Raw genomic sequence first — 23,292 nt, forward strand, 5'->3', positions numbered from 1 at the left:
ATTAGTATTCAGGCATTGATGAGTAATTAACCATTAGTTATAGTGATTTGTCATCACTTAGTAATTAGTACTCAATTACATGTGACGCCACCAGTGCCACAGAAGCAGTCAAAGTGGTGCGGAAAACGCTTTCGCCTCTACGCACTTTAGACAGTCAAAGTGCCACCTGAATTTTTGTAGTATGGCCGAGTATTCCCTGGGTGCTGGCGCGAGTTCCGCGGTCTGGTCGGATGCTCGGAAAGTAATGTATCCTCCACCACCACCACCACCACCGCGAGCTATCCTACCTCCCCATCACTACTTCAAACAGCCGGCTTATGGCTCTTGGGGTGGTGAATACTTTCCGTGAGCTCCGGGAGGCGCACCTTACAAACCAGTACACGCGCTTATCGCTAACGCAGTCGGGTCGCCGCCTTCTTGCTCGACTCCATATCCAACACCCCTCCAATGGAAGACAGGTTTCGCATCCCGGAACTGTGGAGACGTGCCCTCCACGTGCGGTGATTTGGGAGGAGCACAGGCGCTACCCGGCCCCTTGTAAGGGTCTGGATCGCGCTGATGAGCGCCTCCTCATCAAAATTCTTACTAACACTGTACTGTGCCCGGCGGTGCTTAAACATTTCAATACATCCTTTGATGGCGCGTGCCAGTTCTGTGGGGAGGTGGCTGACACCTTCCACATGGTTTGGGCGTGTCAGTCAAACCCATCTATCCCCGCCAACCCCAACCCCACCAGAGAAGACTGGGAGGCGGCCCTGCTCGGCTGTCAGGACCTAAAGACCCAAAAGGCCTTTGTTCACCGGACGCGGGCGGCGTTGCTTGCCAATAGGGCCCCGGAATAGGAGCTCCACCTAGTATTGTTAGGGGAAAGGGCCAATAGGGCCTATCCCATTCACCTCTCTGTAAATATTTATTGCATTATAAATGTTTTTCACCACCACCACCACGTGCGGCGTCTTCCAGCAAACATGTCACATGAAGACCATAATGGTCGGCGCCTGGCACGAGCTGAAGCGCTAGCCCGATATTATGGAAACAAAACAGGTGTACACTACGTGGACGCCTCCGGCCCTCACCACGGGGGATGGTACACGGCCGCGGTAGTTCACAACAGCCACACAGTTAACGGCCTAACTTTCACAGCCCGCAGTGTAACACAAGCAGAAGAGGTCGCGATTGCTCTCGCGGCCTCACATTCCAATTCAAAATACATAATCACCGACTCGCGAGGGGCCTGTCGGAACGTCGAACAAGGCTGCACTCCCTTCCTAGCCTATCGAATGTACCAAAATTGCATACAGGATACGGACCCCGCACACCGTTACCTCATATGGGCCCCTGCTCATCAGGGGTTGGCAGGAAACGAGGCAGCAGACGCAGCCGCCCGCGCGCTCTCTCACCGGGCTGTTTTCTCCTCCCCACCTGATCAGGAACGCGATTTTAATCCGGTCTATACATTCCAAGATATTACAACATATTATCAAAATTGTCATCGCCTTTACCCTAGCCCATGTAAAGGCCTGAAGAAGGCGGATGAGCGGCTCCTTCTCCGCCTTCTCACCAATACATTGCTGTGCCCGGCAGCGCTAAAACATTTTGACCCCTCCTTTAGCGGACGCTGCCCACACTGTAGTGCAGTGTCTTCTGACACCTATCACATGGTGTGGGCCTGCCCCTACAACCCCGCTATTCCCCCCAACCCCAACCCAACCCAGGAGGACTGGGAGGCGATCCTGCTCGGCTGCCACGACTTACAGGCCCAACAAGCCTTAGTCGGGCGCGCCCGGGCGGCGGCAACCGCCACTGGGGTCCCATACTAGGGACCTCCACCTAGTGTTTGTAAGGATCGGTCCTTTACGGGCTGATCCAAACATACCTGCTGTTCATTCGTAATAAATGTTTTCACCACCACCACCGAGCTATCCTGTCGGCCTCTCGGTTCCCTGCCACCCCCGTGTGCCCCGGTACCCACACAATTTTGTGTCGGATCTTGTGGTTTTGTTCTTCCTAGTTTTTAATTTTATTGCTCGCTGGGAGGAGTATACGGAGCGCGTGACGACCTATCCTGCCATTCATGTAATTTCGGCAGGCTGTTTGAGAGTCCGTGAGTATTGTTAGTGACCGCCCGGTTCAATAGCCCTCCGCCACCGCTAGAGCAACGGCTACTTCCTCGGACTCTGCAGCTGTGCAGCCACGGAGAGACGCGCTGGTCATTTCGCTTATCGCCGAATCGACCACCGCCGCTACAGCGATTTTGGTATCTTCTCCTCTCCAAGACGCGTCTGTACACACGGTCGTGGCTGAGGAGCGTATGTTTTCTCGATGAATTCGGCCCTCGCTTCTCTTCTGCCTCGATGAAGGTTGGGATCCATGTTTTTTGGTATTGGCGCTACCTTGAGGGTCTTGCGAAGCTCGTCGGGGATCGTTGCTGTCCTCGAAATTTCTCGCATCTGCTCGCGGTATCCGAGCCTCTGCAGGAGCGCTCTTCCTGTCGTTGTTTGCAACAGCCTGAGTGTTTGCGACTCACGCTACGCCTCTCGTAGCTCCTCAAAGGTGTTATGTAATCCCAGGGCCATGAGTTTTTCTGGAGACGTGTTGCGTGGTAGTCGGAGCGCTTTCTTATACGCTTTGCGTAGAATGGCATCCGCTTGTTGTATTTCATTTTTGTTGAGGCACCGGTAGGGTAGGCTGTACGTGATTCAACTAACTACTAGGCTTCTGACTAGTTTTAGTGTGTCCTCTTCACGAATGCCATGTCGCCTGTTGGTGATGCGGGTGATCATGCGTGCGACCTGTAGCGTTGTTGCTTTCAGTAGGGTAAAAGTGTGAGTACTGCGCTGGTTGGATTGAACCCACATGCCCAAAATTCTTATTGTTGTCTTTTCGGGTATGGGCGTCGCTTCTAGGTAGACGTTGAGTTTTAGGTCCTCGTTGGTTGGGACGGTCTGACTTTAATTGAATCTCCAGACTTTCAGCAGTTCCGATTTCTCGCTCGAGAATGCGAGTACTCTTTCTGCGAGGTATTGCTCTACACAAGAGGCCGCTTGCTGTAGCCCTTCTTCCTTCTCTCCGAGACAGCTCGTGTTTGTTCAGACTGTTATATCGTCAGCATACATTGCATGCCTGATGCCTTCGATGTTCTCTAGTTTTCGAGCTAGGCCTATCATAGTTATGTCGAAGAGTAGGGCTGAGATAACTGACCCTTGGGGTGTTCCCTTGTTTGGAGTGCGAATTTTGTCCGATTGAAGGTCTCCTATGCCGATGGTGGCAGTTCTATCGGACAGGAAGTCTTTGACGAAGCCGTAGATTCTGCGTCCGCAATCCAGGTTGTCTAGGCCCGTAAGGATCGCTTCGTGGCTGACGTTATCGAATGCCCCCTTGATGTCCAGGGCCATTATGACATTTTCTCCCTTCCGAGGTACGTTTCGCAGGACATCTTCTTTTATTTGGAGGAGAACGTTCTGCGTCGACAGCTTCGCTCTGAAGCCGAACATGGTATGTGGTACACAGTCGTTGTCTGCTATGTACTTTTGCAGTCTTAAAGTTACAACCCGTTCGTAAAGCTTGCCAAGGCACGACGTGAGTGATATGGGCCTGAGGTTTTCAATTTGTAGCTTTTTACCAGGTTTAGGTATCATTATTACTTCGGCGTGTTTCCTATCTTCGGGAACCGTCTCCGCCTCCCAATGTTTTTTATGAAAGGTGACAAGCTCTTGTATGAGGTCGTCGCTCAGGTTGCGGATAAGGGCGTTGTCGATTCTGTCCGCTCGGCTGCCGTGCTTCTGGTGGTGTTTCTTATGGCCGCGTAAACCTCTTCCACAGTTATGGGGCGGTCGAGTTTCTCGTTTTCGGCTCCTCGATACGTTCCTTGGTATCGCGGGGGGTTGTGATCGCCGAAACATTTTTCTCGTGCCTTCTAGAGTAGGGCGATGTCTGATCCCTCGAAGGAGTGGATGAACTTGTGGATGGCTTTATTGTTTTCTGATTTTATTTTGGTCGGATCCATTAGTGCTCTTAAGAGATTCCAGGTTCTGGCCGTGCCTAGAGGTCCCCTAAGCGAGTCGCTGAGTTGTTCCCAATTTTGTTTCGCGAGTTGCATCGCGTATTCTTCCGCCTTTGCCGTAATTTCTGCTATCTTTAGTTCTAGTTTCCTGTTGTGTTTTTGCTTCCGCCATCTTTTGGTGAGACTGCGTCTCGCTTCCCATAGTCTGAGGAGGTGGGCGTCTACTTCGGGCGTTGCTGTCGTTCTCCTTAGACTTTTTGTGCCTCGTTGTCGCGTTTCTCTCAGCATGCTGCTCCAGTCCTCCAGTGATTGGATACCGCCTTCATATTTGTTGCAAGCCCCGCGGAACGCGTTCCAGTCAGTGATTTTCGCCTGTCCAATCTGGCGTCTTAAGGTGTCGGATGCTATTCGTGTCCGGAGGATAAAGTGATCGCTGCCTAGATTTTCCATCATGTTTTCCCACTGTGACTCCCTGCTCTTCCTTACGAAGGTGAGGTCCGGGCATGTGTCCGCGCTCACGCTATTCCCGATTCTCGTGGGGGTCGCAGGATCTGTGATTAGATTGCAGCCAAAGTATTCCGTTACTTCCACTAATGTTCTTCCTTTGGTGTCTTGTTTCTGGTATCCCCAAGTCCTGTCCATGGCGCTGAAATCTCCTACGATGATGAGTGCATTTTCTTTGGCCAACTTGTGCGCTCCATAAAACAGTTCGAAGAGTTTGGCTTTTCTTTGTCTCGGTGGGCTGTACACGTTCAGTAAGAACGTGCTGCGTCCCTTTCGCTTTTGCGGAATGAGTTCAACAAGCGCGTGTTCAATGTCGGTGTCGGTGATGGTATCGTGCCTGATGGCGGTAATGGTTTTGCTGACTAGAACGGCCGCTTTTCCTTCATTTTGACTCTCGTAAACCTCGTACCCTTGTAAGGTCGGCTTGATTCCAGTCTCTTGGAGCCCAATTACATCAGGAGGTGTGAGTTGTGCGTTTATATATTGTTTTAAGAGGGCCTGCTTTTTGCGGTAGCCTCTGCAGTTCCATTGCCAAATTTCTAAGTATTCTTGTTCTTGCCGATACGTATTGATCACGTTTACGCGTTACTGCTGTTGCCTTGTTCGCTTTCGAAAGCTGTTAGCGCTGGACGGTTGTACGCCCTTTCCCTATTGTTTTCGGTATGTTTTTGTTTCCGAAAAGCGCTTCTGAGCTCTGAGATCTGCCCTTGGATATGTACTTGCATCTGTTGCATTTGCGATTGGATTTGCTGCATCATGTCCTGCATCATCTGCTGCATCATCTGTTGCATTCGTGTTTCAAGGTCTCCTTCGTTCGATGCCTGTGGTTGTCGTTTTGGAAGTGCTCTAGTCGTGTCGAGTTCCCGCTGTTGTTCCTTTAGTGTTTTTGTGAGTTCCTCAACTTTGCGTTCGAGCTCGTTTTGTTTGATTCGAGCGAGTTCTAGCTCGCGTCTGAGCGCATCGCTGCTCGCGTCCTTCGGTTCTGTGACGCGACTGTCTTTGTTGTTTGTGTTGTTAATGTCACTACCCTTTCCTACCGAGTGCGAAGCAGTGATAGAAGCCCAGCTCACCTTGCCGTCGCTTGTCTGGGAAAGCTTCTTCTTTTTCTTTTTCTCTTGTGTCTCCCCCTCCTGTGGGCCGGCTTGTGGTAGAGGCGGGAAGGAGTTGGACCTCGATCGGCTCCTCGATGTCTCTCCCTCTGAGCTGAGCCATCGCTTGGGTGGTCGCCCGCGTTGGTCGCTCCGTCCTCTTCCTCCTGTGGGTTTTGGCGTCGCTTTTTATGGGAAGCATATTAGTAGAGCTACACTACAGCCCGTCGGGCGCGGCGGTGGAGCTACCATTGACCTTTAGCGTGATCACGTGACACCACGTGACAACATGACGTCACAGCAGAGGAGAGATGGGCTGCCGGCTCGCGCGGTCGGCCGCGGCGGTGGAGGTCCACATCAGAGGCGCGGCGGCTGACCACGTGACAACAGAGGAGAGATGGGCTGCCGGCTCGCGTGGTCGGCCGCGGCGGTGGAGGCTCCACATCAGAGGCGCTGCAGCTGACCACGTGACGCTACAACAACCAAGGAAACTCAACGTGGTCCCAACACCTAGTATCCCACTTGAAATCAGTCGAGCAAAATGTTCAACTCTCAGAGGCGAGCCCAGCGGTGGATAACCACCTCCTCCACCTCTGGGAGGCACGACACAGCCTAGTCCGCTGGTGGCGCCGTCAAAAACACAATCGGAAACTCAAAATTCGCATCGCGGATATCACCCAACAGGCGGCACAATATGCGGCCCAACTCGCCAACTCCAATTGGGTGCACCGATGCAACACTGCAGCTCGGCAAATGTCGAGTGGGAGTACGTGGCGCCTCTTCCGCGCCCTTATTGATCCGGCACAAACCCGTACTGAGACACAAAAACAGCTTCAAAGGGCTATACATAACTTCACTGGAGACACGGCCAAACTGGCCGATGCGCTCCGCGACAAATATTTGAGTATACACCAGGATCCCCGTGGTCAGGCGTACTCGTATGCAGGTTCCGAGAACGCGGATTTGGATCAACCGTTCCAGCTCCATGACTTCAAAGCGGCCCTGGCTAAAATGAAGCGAGGTACAGCACCAGGCCGGCACAAGGTGACGGTAAAGCTTATTGCCAACCTCCCAGATCCCGCCTACGAAACTCTCCTCGATTACTTCAACACTATACGGATTGGAGGAACACCACTCCCCATCGATTGAAAAACGGCCCTAGTAACTTTCATTCCCAAGCTAGGTAAAGCCATTAACACCGACAACCTCCGGCCCATCTCCCTCACTTCGTGTGTGGGGAAGCTGATGGAGACTATGGTCCGCGACAGATTGTCGGCTTTCCTGGAACAGCAAAACATTTTCGCAGACACCATGTACGGTTTCCGCCCACACCGGTCCGCACAAGATGCACTGTTGCAACTTCACAAGGAGATTCTCGACCCCGTCGAGCACCCCAGCAATGATAAAGTAGTCGTCGCACTTGACCTGCGGGGGGCTTTCGACAATGTGACCCACGAGATCATCCTATCCCACTTGTCGCAAACAGACTGTGGGCGCAATACTTTCAATTATATCAAACAATTCCTTACAGATCGCCAATCCTATATCCGGCTGCAAGACACAGAATATGGCCCATATCAACTTGGCACACGAGGGACCCCACAGGGAGCTGTCCTCTCGCCATTACTATTTAATCTGGCCATGATGAAGCTCCCTACCCAGCTGGCAGAGGTCGCCGGTGTGCGGCACGCTCTGTATGCAGACGACATCACCCTCTGGGCAACACAACAATCGGTTGGAGACATCGAGACCAACTTGCAACAAGCGGCAGCTATTGTGGACGAATACGTTCGTCGCTGTGGTCTTGAATGCTCCCCGAGCAAATCTGAATTTGTGCACATACGCCCCAACTCAAAGTGCACAACCAAAATTGCCCTTTCCCTACTTAGCGGACCGATACCTGAACACGAGGAGATCCGGGTACTGGGGCTTTTCATTCATCATAGGCGCAAGATAGACACTACCCTAAACAAGCTACGTAAGGTGGGGGACCAGGTGGGTCGGATGCTCCGCCGGGTGTCCAATAAAAGGGGGGGACTACGGTGCAAAGATGCCCTGCGGCTGGCCAATGCAATCGTGACCAGCCGGATTTTATATTCGGCTCCCTACCTCCACCTACGCAAATGCGATGAGAATGCCTTAGAAGTAGTTCTCCGCAAGATTTATAAGAGAGCGCTCGACCTCCCCATAACGACGTCCAACAAGCGTCTCCTCGGTCTGGGGATGACCAACACCTTTGGGGAGTTACGAGAAGCTCATCTTAACAATCAATACTTGCGCCTAGCAAAACACCTGCGGGGAGCCGCCTTCTGACCCGCTTACACATATCCTACGCAACACATACAGAAGAACGGGTCCGCATCCCTGAAGCCTGGCGCTTTGCACTCCAGGTGCGACCCCTTCCGAAGAACATGACTGCAGACACCCATGATGGTCGCCGTCTCGCGCGGGCGGAGGCTATTTCTCAACAATATGGCCATAAGCCAGGTGTCTTCTGTGTGGATGCGGCCGGCCCACACCATGGGGGTTGGTACACGGCGGCCGTCATCCACCAAAACACTACAGTTCAGGGCCTTACTTTCCGTGCCCCAAACATTACATTTGCGGAAGAGATCGCCATTGCACTGGCCGCCGCAGATCCAGAGTCCCGAGTCATTATTACGGACTCCAGGGGCGCCTGCCGCAATATTGAGCAACGGTATATTACAGACCGTGCTTTCAAAATTCTCCACGCATGCGAATACACAGGGTTTCCGACCCATCGTACCATTGTGTGGGCTCCGGCTCATGCGGGTCTTGAGGGGAACGAGGCAGCCGACGCTGCCGCCCGCGCGCTTACTCACCGGGCGTCGCCTCATCCGCAGCCTGATCCGGAATTCAATTTCAATCCGGCCATCACCTTTAAAGAGATCACCTCTCTTTATCAAAATTTTCGTGGTCTCTATCCCCGTCCCTGTAAAGGCCTCACCAGGGTGGAGGAGCGCTGGCTTCTCCGCCTCTATACCAATACTGTACTGTGCCCGGCAGTACTTAAGCACTTCAATTCTTCTTTCTCGGGCGCGTGCCCACACTGTGAGGAGGAGTTTTCGGACACCTACCACATGGTGTGGGCATGCCCTTCCAATCCTGCCTACCCACCCCACCTCCACCCCACTCGAGAGGACTGGGAAGCTGCCCTGCGCGGCTGCTCCGAACTCCATGCCCAACAGGCATTGGTAGCTAGAGCCCGGGCCGCTGCGGAAGCTACAGGGATCCCGGACTAAGGATCCCTCCTAGTGTTTGTAAGGGGCAGGCCCTTCCGGCTCGCCCCATCGACCTCTCACTGTAAATAGAAATAAAAGTTTTCCTTCTCGTTCTCCTTCTCCTCCGTAATATATGACGAATTTCGGCAAGACTGGGCCGTCGAACGTGAGCACTGCCGTCTTGGATTGTCCGCGCATCCTTGCCTGAAGTATGGTCACTCCTTGAGTTCTGACTCGTAAGTGTGCTTTGAGTTCTTCAGGAGGGTTACCTGGGTCTACACCGTGGATGACGCCGCGCAGGACGTCTTCCGGTGCTGCCACGTAAGCGTTTACATCATAAGTCTTTCCGTCGAATTTGAGACGGGTAATGTGCCGCACTAGGTGAGCCGTTTGCTCGTGCGGTGTGCTAAATATAATGATATTGGATCCGGTGCGAAGCCTTACAAGTAGGTCCTCGTCCTTGCATTGCTGGCCGCACGCCATGACAATGGCGCGCGCTACTTGGTGGGTGGTGAGGGACTTCACCATGAGTCCTTTCTTAGGTCGAATAATGATCTTGTAGTCGCTTCTGGGGAGTGGCGGCATTCTTCGCCTAGGCCTACTCTGCTCCCTTGATCCATTGTTGTTGTTCCACCTTTAAAAGCCAAATGCCAAAACCCTATTTTCGTATTACCAGCCGCGGTGGCTCAGTGGTAAGGCGCTGGTCTACCGAGCCGGAGCACCCGTGTTCGAACCCGACCGCGGAGGCAGCGTTTCGATGGAGGCGTAACGCAAGAGGCGCCCGTGTGCTGTGCGATGTCAGTGCATGTTAAAGATCACCAGGTGGTCGAAATTATTTCGGAGACCTCCACTACGGCACCTCTTTCTCTCTTTCTTCTTTCACTCCTACCTTCCCTCCTTTCCCTTACGGCGCGGTTGAGGTGTACGCCGACATAAGTGAGACAGATACTGCGCAATTTCCTTTCCTCAAAAACCAATTTACGAATTCACCGATTTTCGCATTCAGATTGTGATGTAAATAACTAGAAACGACGAAGTGGTGGAGTGTGGATACCACACATCAGGAACCTGGCTTTACTAAAGAGAAAACATTATATGACCCATGCAATGGAAAAGCCGTCACCGGAAGTTGTGCACACAGCGTGTCCGCAAAATGTGTCGACAGGAAGTAGTACTTCTCACGCACTTAAGAGAAGTTTATTGGATCCTCGATCAAAAAGGGACATCCGTCCCTCTACAAAAACAAAGATACATTACGGCGGCCAATGTCGCCCTGTGCATGCAACTCACAGGGAACGCAAGTGTTTAAAACACACAGTGTCGAAAAGGTTCAAGAGGGTCCTTACGTGCGGGGCAAGCACGCCAGGTGAAAAACCGAGCACAAAAACCCGCGCGCAAACATCGTCCACAAGCAATGCGGCAAACAACGCGCACAAACGTCGCGCACAAACTTCGAACGCAAACGTCGCGCAGGAACATAACGCACGCACATCACGCGCGAACATGGCGCACGGACACCGCGCACGAACAACGCGCACGAACCACGCGCACCGCACAGGCGCTGTCCGGGCCCGGCCCGTCTGGCAGCGCGCGACGACTGCCGCAACAGCGTCTCGTAGCGAGCCTTCAATACGTTATAGGAGTCGCGCATAGCAAACGTTAGCGGCGCGCCTCTCTTAACTATGCGGATGCGAGCCAGCGTCTCATTGAGTTCGCTGGGGACGCGCGCTCTTCGCCGGTGGCCTTCCGCGATAAGGAGTGCAGGCCACTCGAACTTTCTCTCGTCCCACGGCACTGATTGGTTAGCGCGCGCGCCCGGAGTACCCAGCGCACGCTGCAATGATGTGACACTCGACCAATGTGTCAGTAGGCTGGCGTCAATTCGCCACAAGTCTATTCGTGGGGCGTACCCGCCAAAATCCAGCACTAGTGACAGCGGTCGATGGTCGGAGATGCGCCGAGTGCCCGCGGGAAACTCGAGTACTTCGCATGAAGCTACATATCGCGCGAGGACGGGCGGGAGCAAAAAGTTATCGTGCCTACTGGCCGACCTCCCTCTCTCCCACGTGGCCCCGAAGTTGTGGCCGTGCACTGAGACCCATGAGTCGGACAGTCGGAACTGCGCGCATAGGGCTCGTAGGGAGCGCGCAGCGGCGTAAGGCCGACCCTGACCTGGGCCGTCTACATCGCGTGAGGGGTCGAGGACACCATTGAAATCGCCCACTATGAAAGTGGGGTACGACTCCAGCATGAAACAATCCAGCGAATCGAAAAATGAGGAAGAATCGCTTCGTCGCGCCGGCGCGTACACTACCAATGCCCTCACCCGTCTGCCATTAAGGGAAAAGACGGCCAACGTGCGACCGCCAACGCCGTACGTGAAATAAGGCTAAAAATTGCTGAAGGTATAGATAAAATCCCAGCGTTGGCATCACTGGCTGACCTAAATGTGGTGGCAGCATTGGTTACTATATTCGCATCAAAATTTTAATAAACCGTTCCTCCTACAGCGTTCCTGGTGGTGTCATAGCATTTCTCTTTGCATATAGCATGAATTTTTCAGCCCAGTTGCAGGCTAACTTTAGACATGGGTTTGGACCGACGATATTAGCACCTTCAATTGCATGTTTTCTGAGACGTTACCTTTTTCTTTAAGGCGGGGTTGAGGTGCTCACTGAGATGTCGAGATGTAAGAGCTTTCCTCCTCTAAAAGCCAAAAGTCAATTTTCGTGTTAAGATTGTGACGTAACAGGAAATGTCGAAATGGTGGAGTATGTCATTACTGGAATGCCGAAGTGGTGTAGTATGTCGTAACCGAAAATATGATGAAATGCCACAATATATGCTATGAGTCAGAAAAAATAAACAAGATCAAAGATATGCTTGCGCATTCGTCTCCGTAAGCAGACCTAAGTGCCCTCCCAATTTTTTCTTTGCCGATGTCGAATCCTGCGCTACGAAACACGAGTTTCATATCCTCAAAATAGGCGATGACGGCCTAATGTGGAAGCTCAATTTGGGACTGCAGTAGTACCTGAACTTTATTATTCCGCACGACGCTCGTGAAGGTCTTTAGAAACTCTCTTTTAAATGTATCCCAGGTCGTCAAGAGACTCTTCCGGTCACCGCTTGTATTTGGAGACCGCGTCCCCGCTTGTATTTGGAGCTAAAGTTGACATGCCCGAGTTTCATTATACGCTCCACGAATTGAGTGTTTCCATTGGGTCTCACCGGTTCAACCGTTCTTTGTACCTTCCCTCTGCAGCCCTTGGAGGGAAGATGACTCGAGACGGTAGGGAACACCGAAGAGGATGATTAAGGATTGCAGTCTATCTTCAGAGCCACTGCCGCACGGCTATCCGCCACTTTTATTACGGGCGCGCATGTGATGACAGTCAGGGATAATGTCATTGGGAAAATCTGGTGGTACTCGAAAACTATTTATTGGGCAAAGTCGTACTCAGAAACAATTTAACATCTCGGAGGCGGAGATGACAGCAACTGCACTCAGCGCATTCACAGATTGCAAGCACTGGCGCACTCGGCCAGACTAAATTTAAGGATGACTACGACCTTTCCTAGGTACTACGACCTAGGCACAGAAAGCATCTACGATTATCTCAAACATAGCAGTCAAACACTTCCGCGTGGCCACATTTCTGTGAAAGAAATTTGGGCACCTCTCGTGTCACAAAGTACTCTAATCAGACCGCGTGTGGGCCGCTTAGGAGATGAACAACAATAAAAGGTTCTACGGCAGTCCTAAAGGGTAAAGTGGAAATTCTATTGCATATTTATCTCCACATTCGCCAAAAGCAGCAGCCGAGATGCTTTTCACTGATGGCTCTCACTAAGAAACCACTGCTAGCAGGATATTTATGGTCACTGTATAAGTGCCTGAGACGTAGCCGTTAAATAAGCGCTTGAAAATCGCCATTGCCTATTAATGGTGCAAAAAGTGAACATATAGCTGATGACGATGGAAAGATTAAAACACAGGTGCCAAGGTGAACGGCACCAGAGTATCATGTATTTGTGCACGGAGTGGACATATAAAGGAACACAGGCGCGTGACGGATAGCCTCGGAAAGTGAGCTGAAATTTTGTAAACCACATAAATGTTTCACCCTTTTCAACACAAAAAACAAATCTGGGAAACGCAATTCCCCAGCAAAGCTGAAGTGTTCTTCAACTGCAAAGTTTATTTATTTAGCCTCGCAGAAAACTTCTGCAGAAAGATTTATTTATGCACTTACCACTACGGAGTCGACATTCACGTCATGCTTCGACGTTTCATAGAAGCGGTAGGTCTGGAAGAGTTGATATTATAGTAGTAAATGTTTTGTTGCGGATAAAATGGGGTGCATACAAGCCGCATGAACTTACGTTGTGTGCGAAAATAAATGCGGAACAATTTTGTGTAGATCCGCATTTTGTCAAGCCTTGCGCCGCTGCATCCATACTCTACAAAAGAACCGAAATCCGAAAGTCCCTCTGAAACCCTTTCTGTTCACTATCTGCAGACAAATATAAGTTGGAATTTTCTGTCCACTTCCTGTCGGGTTACTTTTATATCAACTGAGTTTTGATACATTTTATAAGCATGTCCCTTTTACTGAACAGCCGCTGAAACGAATTTATGCTGCTAAATACTCAGGAGATTTAGAGCGCAGCTATTAGGCGCCCGTTTCTGCGTTTCGCGGCTTCAACGTCGCCGTTGTCCGTTGTAACCTGGAGAGGGTTAAAGCTGAACCTCCTCTCCTCTTTAGCAAGAAAAAAAAAAGAACAGCGTCGCGCGTACGGCTCTCGCCGGCGCGCGTCGTAAAACGGTGCAGAAAGAATCCCTGGAGAGCGACTAGCCTTGAGTGTGTGGCTGCGCCTTCTCCCACCGCTCGCCGACGCGGCGCGCGGGGAGATTGCTGTCGATTGTTCTAGACAGTGCGAGTCGTTTGTAGGCGATGTTGACGGAGAGGGCATAGCCTTGCGTGCGCTAAGAGATGCCCTCACCTCTTCACTCGCACGATGGCGGCGGCGCCGTGACAGAAAGTTCAGGATGCTCCTTGAAGCCACTCCTGGCCTTCGACCAATGAGGACGCGCCCCCAGCGCGTGAAGGAGCAGGAGGCTGCACAACCGACTATGTGTGTATGTGCACGCCTGCCTTGGCGCGGAGAACAGACAGACGTGGAGCGAGCCTATAAAAGGACGGCGTTTACCGCCCGAGCCACCGCGAGGAGTATCTGTTCTCGCTTCGGCGAGCGCGGCTTCGGCCGCTTCTTTTTGAGCAGCGTCCGCTCCGGCGGACGCAGTTGTTGCTGCGACGCGCGTCTTTTCTTTCCTTTTTCTCTTTCCTCTGATCTTTTAACTCTCCTCTACCTGCACGTGGCAGCGGTGGTGGCTTGGCTCGAGCCAGTAGCAGGCCCGTGCAATTTCCTCTTCATCCTTCTCTCAGTCACAACAACAACAACAACAACCGAGCCACCGTTTAAGGTTCAGTGTACAAATTGCGTTTTGTTTGTTTGGCTCTCTCTCTTGTGGTAATGCACTTTAAGTGCAATATTTCTTTTGTATTGTAATCTCTCTTCAGTGTAACTTTACTGTTAGTGGAGTGCTTATTGAAGAAGAATTATGTCTGAAAAATAAAAAGCTGTCTGTAATTGTACATACATGTATTGCGCGCATTCTTTGCCTCAATGTATCGAAAAGGTGAAAAACCTTAAGAGCTGCGCTGAAATTTCGCATTAGGAAATAACGTAATCGTCGGCAGTTTTTTAGTCTAGAATTCTCGTGCTTGTTTTGTTTACTCACGTCACCAAGAGAGCTTTGTGTGTGCAGTAGGCTTAAAGTGATCCCCTGATGGACATTTAATGATCTGCACCTAATATGAAACATACAGCTTGGCCGAGGTCGCAGAGCCTCAGAGGCATACACGATCACTATTTAATATATGACTAAGTCTTTATGTGCAAGCTTCCATATGAGCGGGAGGAGCTGCAGTTTGCGCCGCACTTGTGATGTTGAAGTTCATCGCCCCCACAGAAGGTACCAAGGCAGAAGCCAAGCATCATACTACGTGCGTCAGTAAACATGCTGTGCAAACTGACTTTGCTTTGTTGCTTTCTTCGTCGGACGAATGGTGAACGAAGACCTTGCCCTACAGGTTGAACGCCGGAACGCTGATCTTGTCTGCCTTGAATGCTCACTGCAGGCTGTGCTATCTGAACGACACTTCGCTCCGGAGGGGCAGAACTGCAATGTTCCACGCGCCACTTCCGGCCCGAGAAGAACCGTACCGCGCCTCGCAGCCATCGCCACATATCCTCCGTACAACTTTGTACGGTATCGCTGTGAACCGCGAGGGTTTGCAACCATTGCGGTCATCCTGGGCACATTTCAGGGTATTAGAGAGTTTTAGCAGAGCGGGTTCACTGTCCGCTCCGCTGGCAGTCTCCAGGGGAGCCGCAGCGGAGCGTCGCGCAAGAGTCGAGTGTTAGCGCTGCGTCTCCTCACGGTCTTCCGTGAGGAGATGCACCTCGTTGCGCCTCCTAGTGGTGGTAAATGGACTTGTCATAAAATAGTTATAAGGAAGGGTCTCTGATTAATGTGTGAATAAAGAAATATTAGCTGTTTACGTTTGCTGTATGCTTTTTGGCAACAGTGGTGCTTTGAGGGAAGTTTTCGTATTACGAAAAATTGAAAAGTCTCCAACTGAGAACCATGTCCAGACCACGCAAGCCATCCCTCTCAGAGTGCGCGTGGACGCATTTGTAGCGTTGTCTGGAGGATGTGTTCATCCTCTATGCGTGCGAGCGTCGATGGTGATCGATTTGCGTTTGCAAGTTATCCGACACCGCCTGCAACATGTTCGCCATTCCGAAAAGTGTCGTGCAAGACCTGCTCCTGTTGCAAAAAAAGTAGCGCTGGCGGCTGCCATGTTGAATCTTTACGTATGGTTCGGCTAGCGCAAGCCCAGAAGGCTTTGCGCGAGGCCCGCTCGTCGCGCCTCTCCGGGCTCCGCTTGGCTCGCGCGCTCCCGCCTGAGCGTTTCGCGCATGCGTAGTAGCGCTCCCGCTGGCTCGCTGAGCGGAGCGAGCGCACAAATCCGCGCAGCTAAAACTCTACCTTTCGCAGAACCGTCGGCAAGAGCGTCACTGGCACCCGAGAACCTCAGCCCTGGAATCTACCTCTTGACCGACCGCTGAGACAGGCAGGCCTCTGGAACAACTCTCCTGTTTTCGACCGTACATAATAACATCGCTGCCACACTCGTGATGTGTTGTCGGTTTAAATGAAGGATAATTTAGCAATTACTCAGTCATATACACCAAAGCGGAGCCAAACGGCTAAGAGGTACGCTATCGAGTGTCCACAGGAAATTCTTAGTTGAAGACAAATTTATCCTGGTGTGAAGTCGGGACCACCGTCACACCAGCGGAAGCACTCTATCAATTCAGCTAACTAGAATATACGGTAGGACACCAGCGAATGCAGTCGTGTGAAAATGCGAATGAGTGGTATGCAATGGCTCCGGATTAGCTTCTGTCCATCGCGGCAAGTGCGGGAAGTTCGCTGAAACTGTGATCTGTGCCAGTACTGTCCTCGCTACAATATATATATATATAGGGGTAGCCGAAACAGTGCAAAACAATAAGCGTTAGGATGCGTTTCTGAGCATCCGAAAGAACGATAGGCATTCTGTAGATTAAAGAGCTGCTCTATTGCAAGCCGTCAAACAAAGCACCGCACAGTACAAGCTACAGAAGGAAGGAAGGAAAAACTTTATTTTACTCTAGTTCTTTTTCCTGCGGTTTGGGAGCATCTTCAGACACGTTTTCTCCTTGCTTTTACCCCCAGGAGTCTTCTCTGTCGAAGTCGTCCGCCTCTAATCAGTGGTCGGTTGCCCTCAGTCCAGGGCTCCGCTGGCCACTGCCGCCCGTTGAGCTCGCTGTACCAGACCTTCTTGGTCTTCACAGCGGTCGCTGGACAGCAGAGTCTCCCACTGCTCCGCACTCGGGTTTTGTATTTTGGGGACCACGTCTATCTTTTGGCAGGCCCATGTGATGTGATAGAGAGTAGGTTTTCCGTCGCACCAGGGACATTTGTCCGCGTATATGGTAGGGTGCATTTTGTTTAGTATATGTAGGTTTGGGAAAGAGCCTGTTTGTAATTGTCTCCAAGTGACAGCTTCCTCTCTGCTGAGAGATTTGTGCGGTGGGGGATACCGCAATCTTCTGCCTCTGTAGTTTTGTAGTATGGCCGAGTAATCCCTGGGTGCTGGCGCGAGTTCCGCGGGCTCATCGGATGCTCGGAAAGTAATGTATCCTCGAGCTATCCTGTCGGCCTCTTGGTTCCCTGCCACCCCCGTGTGCCCCGGTACCCACACAATTTTGTGTGGGATCTTGTCGTTTTGTTCTTCCTGGTTTTTAATTCTGTCGCTCGCTGCGAGGAGTATACGGAGAACCTGGAATCTCTTAAGAGCACTAATCGATCCGACCAAAATAAAATCGACCACAAGCTACAGAGAAAATTTTCCCAAATGGATGATTAATGTTTTTAAACGATCCGGCTATCTTTTGGGCAAGGTGTATACAGGTAACTTTTTCAAGTCTATAACTGACAAGGTTCGAAAGGAAGGCGGCGTAAAGCTGTTTCATGGTCATCAACTATTTATTGTGAAGACTTGGTTCCTCAGCCCTTCTCAGAAATATTTCCGGCTGTTGGCTTGAGGAAATACAAGCTAAACTGATAAGGGCACAGGTTAGAGAAAAATAAAAAAATTCAAATTTCACTTTTGTTTCATTTTTAATACTGGACTCTTTTCTGAATCTTTTTTAGTGTTGCACTTCTTCCTGCGTTGTATAATTCCTGTTAAAGAGTAGCTTTCGAAATGAGGAATAGAGTGGCCAGGCCACATTTTCGTAGAGGCAGTGTCTTACCAGCCTTTTGAAATACGATTACATGACAGAAATTGAATGTTTTTTAGTTCAGTTGAAGTAAAAACATATTTAGGAACAGTCTTCGAGCTCTTAGGCTCGATGCTAGCATATTAGTCCTTCATTTGCATAATCTGAGAGAAAGCTAAAAAAATGCCACTTTAGTACAAAAGGTACAAAGGTGTGCTCGACAGATGCTTTCGTATACATTCAACGGCGGTAAAATAGCAACAGCAAAGGCTCTGGAGGCCTTGTGGCTATTCTGAAGCAGTAACACTTTCCACCGACTGAGAGAAGTGACTGGTGAGAAGTTTTCACTATTCGCTGGGCAGCATAGCAACTAAAAAAAAGAAGCGAAGGAAACTAAACTACAGGGAGAAAGAAAAGTAAGAGAAGCTAAATAATTACTATGGAGGTCATGCTTATGGAAGAAATTGGTCGGCAGTGTTGGGAAAGCGAAAAGTTTGGTAACAAAATTACCTTTTACTTTACATTTTTATCTCAAAACAAGTTTTTTGTTACGATAATACCAATATCTTCAAAACAATAAGAGGCAGAAGTCTCATTTTTTGTATTTGCTTTGTATGAGCACGTGGGAATACACTGAATCAAAATTAGGCCTCTTCATTGTTCTGTTTTGATTTTATAGACAGAAATTACACCAGAAATGGCCTTAAATTGCGTCCTCGCGGGAAAAAATAATCCGAAATTAGTATTTTAATTGTCTTCGGTACCTTACGTTCAGTCGAAAGAGCATAAAGCAGCGATAAGAATGAAGCGATTGGTAGGCGCTACCTCGATGTGCTGTTGAGAAAAGTGCACCAAAACGTGCCCTAAAATACATGGCAAGAATAGCGCTTACCCTGTCCCCTTAAATTTTGGATGCCGCAGAGTCTGCTGTTAAAATGTTCTCCGTGAGTTTGTCCATTGATCTCTATGCAATCGAATGCGGTAGCTCTTTGCAATTGTCAGTAACTGGTTCATTGCTGTTTACTGTAGGCCGCAAAAGTTTAACGGGTACGTGTTCTCCGAAAAAAAAAATGTACTGCGGCCTTGCCTCGCGACCAAGTCGCCTTGTATTGCTACAGGTGGATGCAGTACGCATGTCCTTCTCATATATTTACATATTCGATGTGACTGGTTTGCATGGCGCAGCCGAAATATTTGTTCTTGCCACTCGCGCTACGTAATCGTTTTCTGCAGATGGCATTGCTTTCATTGGTTACTTTCTCGACATGTAGGCTTGTTTGCCAGCATGTAGCAGTTTTTTCAGGGTTTTTCAATCATGCGTTAGGCCCTGCGTTTTGTGTTTCTTCGCCTATACGATGCGTCTTGTCTGCAACAATCAGTGTCTACATGAAACTTTCATACTATCCTTTTGGTAACATCTAGATTTCATTAGACGTTTTCATGTGCCGTCAGATATTAAAGTGGCTCCCATGTAGGATGAAGCGATAAGGAGTAATTCAATGGCGCTTATAGAAACTTGCTTCAGTGTACCCATGTGAGACAGCTCATGCGGGTATTTAAGTTTAGCTGCGAAAAAAAATACTGTCACCCTTTATTTACCCTAGCTACAACGACTAATTGGTGTTGATGGCCACGGGTGAAGAAAGTAATATTGCTGTTGTGGGAACACTGTCCACTTAGGTAAACTAAGGAAATAAAAACACTAATATCAACCCAACGAAAGAATGAAACACACAGTGGCAGAGAAGTTAAAATGATACGAAGTCTACATGGCACAAAATCTTACCGGGTTCAGCTTTGTATATACCTCGTAGAAGTTCCGCAAGCACTTGTTAACGCTGTTCTTGAATGCCGTCATATTCTAAAAGATCGAGTTGTGAACAGTCATGAAGAGCTTTCTTCACACATGTATGTATTTTATGCATGCGACACTCGATGTGTATACGCCACATGGCACGAGCTCTAGCCGAAAACTATCAGTGTAGAAAGGTGTGAAGCCTTTATCGGTCCACCTTTCCGAAGGCATGATTTAATGATTTTTTAGCGACAAAAATTTCATGGCTCCCACCCAAAATAAATTCTTAATACAGCGCGCACAGCAATGCCGGCATCCGTTTTTGGTTGCGCAGAGCTCTTTCTGTTGGGAGCTCCACTCTGCAGGTACCGATTTCTGTTGGCGCTAGAGTATAAGTAGTGATGACGTGAGAAAATTCGGCACTGCCCGCACCAGCGAAACCAAGCTTGTGTGTGCTGGCCGCAGGCTCCCGCGCACGACAGTGATGAAGTGAATGATGAAGTGAATCGAAACGAGTCTCAGCAGATCGTCACGGAGGAGACTGAAGAGAGAGAAGGAAAAAGAAAAGATTGAAGAAAAAGAGAAGGTACTCTTGAATGAAAGATTAGCCTCCCGTAGCACTGGCGGTGGTATTTTTCTTGTGTGCGCAGAAGTCACTTCTCCTGAAATTAATTAAAATGAACCTCGTGTGCAGTGAGTGAAACCTCAAGTGAAGTACGACGCCTTCCCGCCGCAGAGTCAGGGCAAAAAAATAAGGCGGTGAACCAAAACACTAAAGAGCGTGTTCCTCTCCTTTGTAGAGGGCTTACCTTACTATATTTATATGCCTATTGCACCACGATACTTTTTTCTGGGCGGTGTCGTTTAAACCCTTGAATGCTAACTGCGGCATCACCTTTCGCAAAACAGCGCAAAAGACCTTGAGTGCCTATGCTGAGATTGCTGTCCTAAAATGTTCGTGCAATACAGGTTTAGAAAAACTGAAGAAAATGGCGAAAGAGTTGAGGGTTGACAATTTCCTTTTTCAAGAACACATACAGAGCACTCCTCTGCTTTCCTATTTCGAAGGCAATTCCTCTCACAGTCGACTCAGTGCAGCATGTGAAAGGGCAGGCCAAATAGTATTCGCAGGCGAACAGCCTGAGAATCATTCTATGCCAAGACGCAGTAGAATTCGTGACTCGCGTCAATAAAACATTTTTTTTGTTTGCACCAGTTCCTTAATGCCTGATTTTTTCAAGTCAGGTTCTTGGATATACAATTCTTGCTTGCAGCGTTCGGTTGCTGAGCGCAGGACACCGTCACTAAATTTCAGCCCCTCCAGCCGCGCTTTACTATCTAAACTGGTGGCAGTACCACTCACGCAGGAACAAATGGCGACAGGACTTGGCAGTGGATTCCATTCATTAATCACCCTCGGAAAAAATTTATATCTGAATGCATCATTCGGTGTCTAGAAGTGAGTCGTTTAACTCGATTCAACTCCCGGCGATAAGTTGCGGTGTGCATGCGATCTTAACATATTCAATAATTGGTCTTATTAATTTCTTGCGTGGCAAGCTTTTCACATCAAGGGTCGCGCTTTAAAAGCTTTGCATTCGGCCCAAGAGAAGTTTATTTGTCCAAGAGAAGTTTATGGTAGGCTCATGTGCAGTCACATTTTAAGTTTAAAATGTTCTACGCAGTCGTACTCAGGTCTCTCTAGTGACGACAACGTATTGCCCGGGCAGAAAAGTTGTGCGACCTTACTTATTCAAAATTTTTCGAATTCTTTAGCAGCAGTTTATAAGCGCTCGTATGTTTCTTTTTTCTGTGCTATACGCACGTTGAAATCAGACATCTTTTGGCAAGATGCGCACTGTAAACAATGCGCAACTGCGTACAGAATGGATTTTCGAAAAAAAATGAAATCTTTTCTTGAGCGTTCTTCTAATGATTTTTCTTATCACGTTAATGAGAAAAAAATTCAGGGGGCACTTTGACTGTCTAAAGTGGGTAGAGGCGGAAGCGTTTTCCGCACCACCTTCGCTGTTTCTGTGGCACCGGTGGCGTCACATATAATTGAGTACTAATTCCTAAGTGATGACAAATCACTAATTAATGGTTAATTACTGATTAATGCCTGAATACTGATTAACTGCTAATTAATGGCGCTTAAGCTTCGCCTTTAGGAGTTGAACGCGACAGCGCGTTGTAGCGCTGCCAGGGAGTCCACGGAACACTACCCGTTCAGCGCGATGGCTTGCCCTTTGAACGCAGCGCTTTTTGAGGAAAGGAAATGGCGCAGTAATTCTTTGTCATCTCGGTGGACACCTGAACCGCACCGTAGAGGAAGGGAGGAAGTGGGAGTGAAAGAAGATAGATAAAGAAAGAGGAGCCGTAATGAAGAAAATGAAAATTGTATTTGGGGAAAGGAAATTACGCAGTAACTGTCTCACAAAATTCAGGGGGGGGCACTTTTGACCTAAAGTGTGGTCACTGATGCCCCTAAGAGTGGAACGAGACAGCGTCTTGCAACGCTGCCAAGGAGTCCATAGAATGCCATCGCCCATTCGGTTCTACGCCTCGCTCGTCAGTAAATTGGTTTTTGAGGAAAGGAAATGTATCTTTCTCTCATTTGTCGGTGGACACCTAAACCTCGCGGGAAGGGAATGGAGGAAGATGAGAGTGAGTGAAGACACCGTATTCACTAGACGCGCCTTTGTTCATTCCAAACCGTCGAGCTGGCATGGCGGAGTGGATAGCATGCTCGTCTCTCACGCCGAAGACCGGGGTTCGATTCCTGAGCTCGACCAATTTCTTAATCGGTTTTATTTATTTATATGGCCTGACTAGTAAAGCTAATTATGCTAATTGGGTAATTAAGAGATTAACTAAGCTCAGTCCCACTTAATTGGAGCATCACTATACGATCCCTTCAATTGGTTGCATGGTTACTAGGCAAAGTACAATTGGCCCCGTTTGAAATTCGCGCACTGTGACGTCACGACCGTTTCCACCAATTGAAAAGCGTGACATTTTCTGTCGAGAACTGCTGCTTACAACGATGAGACATTAAAGGCTTCCGCCTTAAAAATGTTTCATTTCTTACCTGCTTGTAGAAGTGTCCATACTTGTCGTAGCACATTCGGAGTGGAAGGCAGTAGTTCCTGGTAATCTAGAATTGATGAAAAACCTAAGAAAAGTTTCAAGATGCCTTCTAACATGTGCAAAACTTCGTTTGATCTTTGCACGCTTTGCGGATATTCTGAACTCGTAAGCAGTAAGCCTTTACGAGGGGTTGCTCTATAAAGGTCACGTTTTTACCACGAAAAAGAACTTGTATTCTTGGTTAGCGTACAGCACAGGCTAACGTAGGTTTAAAAACCGTGTAATGTCGTTGAGCAAACTTTTTAGTTCAGAAAATTAATGTCTCCAAGTCTACGGCATATTGCTTGAGTTAAGATGGTGTCCTAATTCTCACATTCAGAGTAAGGTGGCAAGTAGGTATACTATCCTGCACCCAAAACCAGTAATTCAACTAATTTGCATTCGCCGATACCGCTTTTGTACATTCAAGAGTTTCAGCTGATTTAGATGAAGATATTATGATAGGTAAAACCATCCTGCTCAAATTGTGTATTATGTTGCTTGTACCATATCCTGAAATAAGCACTTTGGCGTGTTTTGCAATTCCAATGCGAAAATAAGACTGTGCGAAGAATTGCTGGGTTTTCTTGCAACATATAAGCATGCCATGGATACGACGGCATCGCCTAT

General features: G+C 49.2%; 1 protein-coding gene across 1 annotated transcript in view; it reads right to left on the reverse strand.

Moving 5' to 3' along the window:
- The window catches only part of LOC149325536 (uncharacterized), a 150,931-nt gene extending 128,271 nt beyond the window's left edge, over positions 1–22,660 (reverse strand). The window contains exon 1 of the mRNA XM_089564327.1: positions 22,625–22,660. Within this exon, the coding sequence (XP_089420453.1) occupies positions 22,625–22,660 (36 nt within the window). The remainder of the gene's footprint in view (positions 1–22,624) is intronic.
- Positions 22,661–23,292: the final 632 nt, after the last annotated feature.

The sequence above is a fragment of the Amblyomma mixtum genome, chromosome 10 (assembly GCF_055824585.1).
Source record: "Amblyomma mixtum isolate Tamu chromosome 10, ASM5582458v1, whole genome shotgun sequence".
In the NCBI taxonomy this organism is placed as follows: domain Eukaryota; kingdom Metazoa; phylum Arthropoda; class Arachnida; order Ixodida; family Ixodidae; genus Amblyomma; species Amblyomma mixtum.